General features: G+C 55.6%; 1 protein-coding gene across 1 annotated transcript in view; it reads right to left on the reverse strand.

Moving 5' to 3' along the window:
- The window catches only part of CFAP46 (cilia and flagella associated protein 46), a 154228-nt gene extending 143964 nt beyond the window's left edge, over positions 1–10264 (reverse strand). The window contains exons 1-6 of the mRNA XM_027840508.1: positions 10223–10264; positions 9897–9974; positions 5127–5251; positions 4586–4717; positions 3700–3764; positions 3209–3373 (exon numbers count right to left, since the gene is read on the reverse strand). Of these exons, the coding sequence (XP_027696309.1) occupies positions 3209–3373; positions 3700–3764; positions 4586–4717; positions 5127–5251; positions 9897–9945 (536 nt within the window). The 5' untranslated portion in view covers positions 9946–9974; positions 10223–10264. The remainder of the gene's footprint in view (positions 1–3208; positions 3374–3699; positions 3765–4585; positions 4718–5126; positions 5252–9896; positions 9975–10222) is intronic.
- Between the last annotated feature and the right edge of the window lie 212 nt (positions 10265–10476).

Raw genomic sequence — 10476 nt, forward strand, 5'->3', positions numbered from 1 at the left:
TGGATAAGAACAAACTTGGTTATGAAACCCAAGCTCTTGGAAAATATAAGAAAAAATGCTCCAAATAACTATTAACTAGAGAAATGCAAACTGAAATAACTCCTATGGTTCACCTCACATCCATCAGCCTGGCAAAGATGACAGGAAAAGATAAAAATGGATACTGGAAAGCAGGTCCACTAATACACTACTGGTGGCACTGAGAAATGATCTGACCAGTCTAGAAAGGCCAACAGTCTATGTCTAAAGCGTGGCTCCCCTCTGGCCCAGCTCTACTGGGACCAGGCTAATCACACCCTCAGGGGGCCAGAGAAAGGACCACAGGGACAGAAACATTTTATAGTAGCTCTTTTTGTAGAGACCCCAAAGGGGGTGTCCATCTATTGAGGAATGGCTAAACAAACTATGGTTTATGATTGTATTGCAATACTATTGTGCCTTAAAAAACAAACAAAAACCAAAGACAGATGGTTTCATAGAAACCTGGGGAGAGTTGTGTGAGCAGAGGGAGGGAGGCAGAGCCAGAATCTTTAACACAGTGACCCCAACACTGAAAGACTTGAGGTCTCTGATCCACGCAATGACTTATTGTGGCCAAAGGCACATCAGTCTCTGTTCACTGCAAATATTTGCTATAAAAGTTTGGTTTTCATTCTCTTCTCCCTCCCCTTCCCTGGGAGATAGGTCAAGAGTGGATAAAGAGAGGGGAAGGAAGGAAAGAAGGAAGGGAGGAAGGAAAAGGAAGGGAGGGAGGGAAGGAGGAAGGCAAGAAAGAAGGCAGAAAGGAGAGAAGGGAGGAAGGAAGGAAGGAAGGAAGAGAGGAAGTCAGGAAGTTTAAAAAGAAAACCAAGCTGTTCCCATAAGAGCTCCCTAAGTGTCCTGTGACATCCTTTTTTTATCTTCTACGATGTTTATAAAGATGCAACTTTACTTGGTATTTGTTAAGCTCAGAATAAAAATGACTTGTACAAAGAGCCAGGGGCCACCCATAAGGCCCCATCCAGGGAGGACAGCTGGGAGTCCTCCCCAGGAATGTCCTGAGAGCCCTGGGGTCTTCACAGACCTCCAGGAAGATGCCCTCCCCCCCCCACACACACATACACACTGAACGGCCCTCTGTGGAGGAAGCCATGGGATGGGAAGGGGAGGATTAGGTGCACCCTTCACTGAGGAGGGTGAGCCCACGTCCAGGAGGCCATGAGAACTTCCAAAGACTGGGAGAACTGAGCCTGTGATCTGCAGATGGGCTTTATTACCATGATATCCGAGATGCTATTGAGAAAAACTTAGCTATCTGGCCTTGGGTTCCAATCCCACCTCAGATACACACTATACATACTAGTTGCATGACTCTAAGGGAGTCACTTCGCCATTCAGGGCTGACCCCCTCACTCTCCCCCCCACAAAAAAAAAGAAAGTATAGAAGGTGCAGAGTGGCTGCCCTCAGCCTTGGGAAAGGGAGCACCCTCACTGGGAGTCCTCTACACTGATTGGGGGGATGGTGAGGGGGAGACAGAGACAGAGACAGAGACGAGAGATACAAAGAGATCATCTGCTTTGTTTTGGGGCTTATGGGGGCAGGTGGGAAGGGAGCTGAAAGTCCAGAAGGGAACCTCGCTGCTCCCTCCTTCTAGCATTTCATCCCATTTCCTCTGTGTCGTAAGAGCTGCCCTGAGGATAAGGGATAATTTCAAAGCCTTGGCACTCCTGAGCTCCCCGAGACCCGGAGGTCCACCGTACAAGTGAGTATTCTTCTCCTTTCAAAAATCATCTTTTAAAGTAGGAGCCAATGAGACCCCATTTCCTGCCAGGTTTCCGCTCCAGTCTGAGGCTTAATCTCGCCTTAGCCCAGGCGGGAGATGGGGGGCCAGGGCTGGGGCTGGGGGGCTGCCGAACAGCGATCTTCTGATGCTTGATTTTAGAGACTAGGAGCCCAAATGGAAAGACTTTGGATCGGGGGCAAGAAGTCCTGGATTTGAGCTCCCAGACCACCATGATGCCCTTGGGAAGCGACTCTGTCTCTCTGGGCCTCAGTGTTCTCATCAAGAAACAGGAACAATCATGCTATCACTGACTGCCCAGCCAAGTCACAGAAGTGTTGAGGAGCTCTCATCCACGGGATGAGAAAACGGATTCAAAATAACACTCCTTCCCCTCGCCCCCTCCCCGCCCCCCGCCCTTCCCCTGACAATGCACAATTTATCAGATCACATTATTAAAACAATAAACATCAGGGAGCCCCGATCATTTCCTGGAGAAAGCTGAGAACCCAAGTTAATAAAACTCCCATCAAAGCCTCGCTGCCGTGCCTCTTCCTCCATGAAGCCTTCCAGGCACCTTTGGTGACAGTGAGCTCTCTTTGCACTTGTCCTGATGTCCTGCCAGGGCCCCATGTGCTCCCCCACGCTCTCCCTTGTACGCCTCCCATCCCTCATCTCCATCTGCCAGGACCCCACTTACTGCAGGGATTTCATAAAGACTGGGTGAACTGAAATGCACTGGAAATGGTGATGGGGGAGCCCCTCTGGTGGGCCAGCTCTGAGTCAGGGCCAGGGGGGACAGACGCACGAGGACAGGCACAGGGTGGAACACCAAGGTTCTGCAGGTGAGTGGCAGCCAGAGATGGAAACCCAAAGCTTTAGAGAGAAAGGTGGTGAGTGTGGCCACCTACTGAGGCTCAGAGAAAGGATCCACCCTCTCAGCAGGGGGGTCATCACCTCCCCCGGCTTCTTGTTCTCATGCAGATGGAGCCCAGGTAAAGACACCAGCCCCGGCTCTTCCCAACTCCAGGCCGGCATCACCATCGGCCTCATTGAGCTAGAAATCCCATAGATGTCTCCAAAAGAAAACTTGTCTCTCTGCTCCAAACCCCGTCTCTTCCCAACTCCCTGATTACCGAAGGGGGTACTGCCTCCTCCTTGGCCCCCAGGCTCAACACCCTCAGGGCCATCCTTCACTCTTCTCTCACCCCCAGACAACACATCTTATACGTGTGTATGTGCATATGTACAGATCGCATGTGTGCTTGTTTTATATATGCATGCATGACATGTATGTGATGTGACCCAGAGTGCTGATTCCCCAGGAAGACCGTCAGCTCCCCGAGGGCAGGGACATGCCTGCATCCCTGCGTTCTCATCTTGGGTCCTCAGCCCCACCCACCCAGCTTCATTCCTGCCCTCAGCACAGGCGGCTCCTTCCTACTCACATCATGAGCTCCGCCACCCAATCTTTGTCCTCCTCATCAATCTGCTCCAACACATCAACAATCTGCCCCAGGCTCGGGATCAAATACTGACGATGGCCGGGCTTCAAGAAGGCCCGGGCCATCTTCCAGTAGAGGACGGATGCGTTGTAGACCAGGAAATAGTACCTGGGGAGCAGACAGGCGTCCGGTCACCTTCGGTGGGGCCCAGCAGACCAGTGGACTGTCCACGGCCCCGCCCCCCCACCCGGGTCTCTCTTCTTTTCTTCCACCTAGCAGCCTCAGTTTGGCCCCAAAGGTGTGACTGGCGGCAACACTCCAGTGAGTGTCACTAACCCGCCCTGGGAAACTGGCCCTTTCAGGCGGTTAGGCCGGAGGCCGCTGCCCCCAGCAGCGCACCCAGTGACAGAGAGACAGGCCTCTGGGGCGCTCCGCCGACCCCCACGCCCACCAGGTCCAGCTGGAGCCCCCCAGGGCCCTGTCCCTGTCCTCACCTGGGATCTCCACTCCCGAACAGGACCGCCTTCATGAACTGAGTCACGCTCTTCTCAAACTCACCCTGAAACCCCGCAACGGTTGGGAAATTATTAGCATCCTCAGCGACCTGCCCAGATTGACTACAAGCTCAATGGCGTTTCCCAAAGCCCCTCACTCCAGGTCCAACCTCCTAGGCCCCCTGGCCCTGGTTCTCAAAGGGCTCTGAGTTCTGCATTCAAGTCAGGCCAAAGCTGGAGCCAGCAGGCTCCCTGTGTGGGGGGCCTGGCACAGCCAGAGTGGCCCTGGTGGATCAGGCTGTTCAGACCATGCCCCACCCCCCCCCCGGCCCCAGACTGTCCCTGAACTTCTCCCCAGAGCCCAGGGAGGCCAATCCCTTCTCCCACCTCCACCCCCGCAGGGCTGAGGTCCAGGGGCCTGAGCTGGGCCTGAAACTTGAGGCCATAACTTTACATGGCCACTCATCTGATGCCCCACTTTGTGGAGAGGAGGGGGAAGGGAGGTGGCCAATGTCGGGAGCTGCCTGGGGCCAGGTCTGGGACTGGAGCCTGGATCCCCAGTTGCTCAGGCTTCCTGCAACTGAGGTGGGTTGGGAAGAGCACTGGTCCCCATTGCAGGACTTGGTGCCCGGCCACCCCAAAGCCCCCAGAAGTCTGGCTTAAAGAAGGTTCCAGGCTCAGAGGCTGAGAGGAATCCTCCTTCATGGAGGAAAGCAGGGATCGGGGGTGTATAACCCAAGGGAGCAGGGGAACCAGGCGGTGTAGACAGCCCAGCGCCCCACACTGGCAGCCCCGGGGAAGAGGGTCAGGACGCCAGTGTCAGTCAGCCTTCTTGGCATTCAAGACCCCACGAGCAAGGGCTGATGGGTGATGCCCCAGTGCTTACCAGCTTTTCCAGTGATTCTGGCGCGTACAGCTGGGCCTGGCACAGGTATGCTCTGCCCCTGAACTGGCTGGGGGGAGGCATCCCCTTGAAATACAGATTCACACAGTCTTCTGTGATCTCAGGAAGCTTCATCTGAAGGAAGGCCAGACAGGTCAAATACACAGAGCTCTGACCAGCCCTTTACCAGTTCTTACTGATCTGTCTTAAAAACAGGGGGAGTGTGGCATAATGGATAGCACACTGGGCCTGGAGGCAGGAAGACCTGAGCTCAAATCCTGCTTCAGACCCTTGCTGTGTGACCAGTCAATCATCTGTCGGAGCCTCTGTAAAATGGGGATTATAACAGCCCCTCTCTTCCTCCCCTTCCATCTGGGGCTGTCTGATAGAGGCAGCCTCACGCATTAGGGAGACCAGGCCTCCTCATGTTCTGAGTTCCACTAAGGGGAGGGTCAATGCCTCTGCTTTGGGCTGGCGGGCCTCCCCTCCCAGAGGGGCTCTCTGAGAGCTCTGCGGCAGAGCCCGGGGACAGGTGCTGGCTTACCTGCAGGGCCTGCTCTGCACACAGAATGGCCAGCTCCAGGCTGAAGCTCTCTGAGCTGTCCAGGGCGCACCGGCCCTCACTGGCCATCTTGATTAGCTGGTAAGCTTTCTGCAGGGCCTCAACATCTTTCAACAAAAAGTGTGTGGTCAGAACAGGTCCCAGGATGCACCCCGTGCCTGCCTGTGCCATCATGGAAATGTGCGTCCTGGAGGGCCGGGCTCATGACCCCCTGCTCTGAGGGCCCTTCTTTCTCCCCACCCCCAGATCTCCCTGGATGATGGAGCTGTGACAGCTGACAGGCAGCTGACTGGGAGTGGATCTGGGTGAGCTGGGGGAGAGAAGGGGCAGCTGCCAGCCCTTCTCCGCTGTGCCTCGGCTTGGGGTGGGGGAGAAATGGGGAATTGGGTCAGACCTCTCCTCCAGGCGCCCAGGAGGCACTAGGAGGCTGGGCTCCAGTGGGGCTTTCTCTACACCTCTCTGTTCTGGCGCGTTTGTTTGAGCACCCCTGGGGGAAATCCTAGGCCGAAGGCCTGAGGTCTTATGCAGAGGCGGGGGACTTCAATACTGTGGGTAAATCAAGGCACAGCAAGGAAAGACTCATTCAAAACACAGGCTCCGGGGCAGCCTGTCCAGAGGAGCCTGGTGCCTAGCATGATGAGGAAGGCAATTCTAGCACCCAGACGCTTATCACGTGTATGACAGTCCTCATCTGACAGCTGAGAAGCTGAGCCCCAGGGAGCCTGGTCTGGTCAGCCATGCACGGCAGCTGACAAGCCGGCTGTGCCCCCACCTTGGCATGTCGTGGGAAGCCCACCCCCCTGCTCCCACCAGGTCTCCCCTTCCAGGGAGGAGTCAGAGGTAAGAGCTCTGGGCAATGCCCCAGCTAGGGAAAGAGGCTTGTCTGGAGACCTGTGATGTCACGGTGAGGACGCAAATGGCCAGTCCCGCTCGCCCTCCCTCGTCACGACTTTCTGTGTGGTCTGCATAGAAGACCCACCCTTAGGCTTCCTTTTTGTCTCTGCCCATCAGTCCTCCCTCCCTCTTCCTCAACGCCCAGCCACGACTCAGCTGCCTTCTCACCCTGGGACCTCCTGCAGCACCGAGGGGACACTCTGGGTCATCCTCCATCACAGGCTCCCTGACGCAGGCCGGACACGCTTCATTCCTCTCCTGGCTCACTTCTGATTCTCCAGACTAACTACCTCGCCCTCGTGGGGGGAACCTTCCCCCCGCAAAGCTTTTCAGCTCCTTTTATGCGGTCCCCCCCAGACTGAAAGCCCTTTGAGGTCAGGGGTTGTCTTGGGTTTCGATTGTATCTGTCTCCCTGTGTCTGTCACATTCTGGCACACCGTAAGAGCTTAACGGATGCTCATTGCCTGCCAGGTCCCAGGTGGGAGTCCCCATTGGTGATCTGTGGCAGCCTGCACCCACACACAGCCTATCTTAGTGTTTCTGAGTCATTGACAACTCTTCCAAGAGCCTGGTCCTTCATGACTCAAACTTACCGCCCACATCACCGGACAGCACAGACTCTTTGTGATTCATCGGAGGATTCCTGCCCGGCTGCCCCTCAACTCAACAAAGGTGGACGTGTGCATCCAAGCCTAGTCACTCGGGGGCATTTCAGGGGGAAAGTGGAACCGGACAAGAAGTGATGGAAAATGGGAAAGATTTGCCAAGGTTTTTTTTTTTAACAACAAATGTGTTCCTACCTCAACATCCACGGGGCTGGAGCTCTATCTGTACAATTGTGGAGGAGCCGTGTAAGCAAGCGGAAAAGGCGGTTAAAGAAAGAAAGATGGCAGAGCAGATGGCTCAGCACAGGTCACTGCTGCAGGGGACAGGACTTTGAAGGATCAACTCTTTTTTTTTTTTTATCAGTTGGGTTGAGTGACGTGCCGAGGCTCACACTGCTAGTAAGTGTTTGAGGTCAGATTTGAACTCAGGGTCTCCTGACTCCAGGGCCAGTGCTCTGTCCACTGCAGCGCCACCTAGCTGCCCCCAAAGTATTAATACTTAAAGCATCAGAAAGGGGAGGACACCAAAGCCACACCTTAACATTGCCAAAAAGACGGGACTGGAAGATTATCACCTACTGATAGGATCCCCACTTTCCCAATGAGACCCAAGTGCACCTGCACTGATGAAGGTCTGGCAGGGAGCAGGCAGGGGTCACGGAGGGCCCCGTGCCTCAAAGGCCTTGCTTCAACAAGACAGCCTTCATGCACATGGCAACGTTGCAGAGGATTCCTGCAGAGTCTAAAAGGGGGAATGGTTCTGATTGGCCCCCAGCTGCCCACGGCAGACATCCCACAAAGCTCTGCCTTCAGCATGTGCCTCCCTCTGCAGGCCCACGGAGATCCCCCTGCCCAATACCCGCCTGCCAGGCCATCATTTCCAGCCCTGGGCTGCCCTCCACAGAGGAGGCCGCTCCCCTCCCTCTTCCTGCTGTGAGGCGAGCCTCCTGGCGTGTCACAGGACAGACCACACCGTCTGTCAGGCCGGCTCAGCGGAGGACCAGGAGCACCAACCTCTGCCCGGGCTGTCCGGCTGCTCAGTGCTGAGATCCCATGCCCTTCTACTCACCCATCCAGGTGATCGGGACCCCGTCAGCTTATCTGCAAACCCTGCCCCCCCCCCCCCCCCCTGCTGCTCACCCAGGCCTAGCTCCAAGCTCCAGCAGCGCTCAGATCCAGACCTGACTGCCCCTTGCACTGTGCCCTCTGGATTCCTACTCCACTCTTTCTTTCTCAGGCCTTCCCTCCTTGAGACCCGGCTCCCTCCTGATTTCAACAGTGTCTCATGCTCTCCAGCTCACTGGCTGGGGTGGACAGTGGGACACTCCTGGTTTCCCCCAAACCTTCTGTGTTCTCCCTCCGCCACCTTCCCTAACCGACATCTTCTTCACATCAAAGGTAGCCCCCAGACCCCCAGAACATTCTCTGTCCTTCCCCAATGAGCTCAATGCCTGGCTCACAGTCTGGCTCTCCTTCCTGTCTCCTGCCTTCAGACTGGGGCACTCCAACATACAAACTGTTACTCCCCCAAACACCCAGACTTCCCACTTCACTCCTCCAGCCACACAGAGATGGCCATGCCCCAGATCTTGCCCCCCCCCCAGTGCTCGGTTTCCGTGTGCAGGGTGGGTCTCACAGGCCTCAGATCCCCAGAACTCCCCTGCCCACTCTCACTCCTGAGCCCCTCGGGCCTCACAGCCACCTCACTCCCTGCATGGCTCATATGGAGCCCAGAGTACGCAGCCAGGAAATCCTCTTGCACTACTTGGAAAGACAAGAAGTTGAAACCTAATTGAAACTGCTTTGGTTAAAACCAAATCACAACTCATCAGCTTCATAACTGAGCAGAGACAGGCTCCCATCCCAGGTCTCTGAGCAAAAAGCTTTCTGCCACAAGGGGGAGCTCTGGAGAGCAGGAATGTCCAGAAGGCCTCCCAGGTGACCACAGTGGTCGCCAAAGAAACCAGCACCGGCCTCCTCCGCCTCCCCCAGGCCTCCGGGAGGATACCCCAGCCTTCTCTGCTACTGGCTGCAGGGTGGCCCAATGGATAGAGCCCTAGCCTGGGTTCAAAGCCTGCCTCTTAGTTACTAGCTGTGTGACCCTATGCAAGTTAATCTCTCAGTTTCTTCGTATGCAAAGTGGGTATAATCCTGGTACCTCAGGGGATTGTCTTGAGGATTAAATGGGACAGTACGGGGAAAGTGCTTTGTAGACTTGATACAGCATACAGGTGGCAACGAGGCTATACAAATCAAAAGGGACAGTAACTGTAAAGCCCGTAGTCTAATACCTGGCACAGAGTAAATGCCATGAATTGGTATTATTGTCCATGTGTATGTATACAAGTATCTGTGTATATATGCATTTCTCTTTCTCTGTTTCTTTCTATGTCTCTGTCTCTCTGTGTCTCTGTCTCTTTGTCTCTCTCTATATCTCTGTGTCTCTACATCTGTGTCTGTCTGTCTCCGTGTTTCTGTTTCTCTCTGCCTCTCTCCATCGCTCTTCTCTGTCTCTCTATGTATCTCTGTGTCTCTCTATGTATCTCTGTGTCTCTCTCTCTGTGTCTCTGCGTCTGTGTCTGTCTTTCTGTCTCTGTGTTCTGTTTGTTTCCATTTCTCTTCTGTCTCCATTTCTCTTCTCTGTCTCCATTTCTCTTCTCTGTCTCTTTCTCTCTTTCTCTGTCTCTCTGTCTCTCTCTCTACCCTCCCCCCCCCCACTGGACTCTGTCTCTGTCATCACAGGGGTGCACCAGAGACAGGTCAGACCAGTAAGAGCCAACTGGGAAATGTTCAGTGTGAGCATCACACCTCAGAAATCGGCCAACACCTCAAATGGGCGACTGATCTTTTTGCGGATCGTCTCCATTTAAGAAAATGATGAGGAGGGTTAATGATGCAGATGAAACCTCCAAGCGTGGCTTGTGTGCAGTTTTTCTCGGAGAACTAAACATTTGCCAGGCCTCACAGCGCTGCATGAGCGCGGATGAATATAGAGGTATATGTATATGTGGCCACTATTATGCCGGTCCACTGAGAGCGACGCCCTCCACCCAAACCACTCGCTTCTCTTCTCCATTTCACAAAATCTCTTTTCCTTCATAAGGTTTCACTGATTGCTCACCCCACAGTTAGGTCTCCACCGCCTCCATAGTTGCAACCCTCCCCCCATTTGTGCCTGACCTTTCCCCCTTCCCACCTCCCCATACCCCACCTCCGCCCTCCCCTCTGCCCTCCTCTACCCCACGCCCCTTACCTTTGCGCTGCTCTGCATCGCACAGAAGCTTCTTCACGGTCAGGTCCATGCTGCTGCCTCCTAGGGCGGGGGAGGGGCCTGCGGGGACCGAGGGCGGGCGGCCGCCCCGCTGGGGGTCAGCAACTGACTGACCCCCTCCCTCCAAGTAGAGGAACCTACGCCCCAGGCCCCGCGGCCTCAGCCCGGGTTGGAGCGAGCCCCCTACCCAGGCCCTGGATCAGTAGTCTACAGGGGGCGGGGCCCAGCCAGCGGGCGTCTTGGGGCTCCCCCCGACCCCCGGGAGGCCAGACCCCTCCTCCATGCCACCCCCGGAGTCAACTGGTTACCTGCAGTGGCTAGGGTGGGGTGTGAGGTCCGGGTCCGAGCGAGCTGGCTCAAACAGCAACAGCAGCGGCCGCCGCCTCAGCATTTAGGGTAGCGTCCCTCCGTGTCCTGGCAACGGAGAAGAGGGGCGGGGGGGCGGGGCGGGTCTGCGGAAGGCCCACCCCCTACTCCCAGCCTCCTCCTCCCCTCCCTGCAGACTGGAGGGTCTCCAATGAGCCCCGCTGCTCCTGGGCTCCCAGCACCAGACCCACATCAA

The sequence above is a fragment of the Vombatus ursinus genome, unplaced genomic scaffold, assembly GCF_900497805.2.
Source record: "Vombatus ursinus unplaced genomic scaffold, bare-nosed wombat genome assembly UNPS02014845.1, whole genome shotgun sequence".
Classification (NCBI taxonomy): domain Eukaryota; kingdom Metazoa; phylum Chordata; class Mammalia; order Diprotodontia; family Vombatidae; genus Vombatus; species Vombatus ursinus.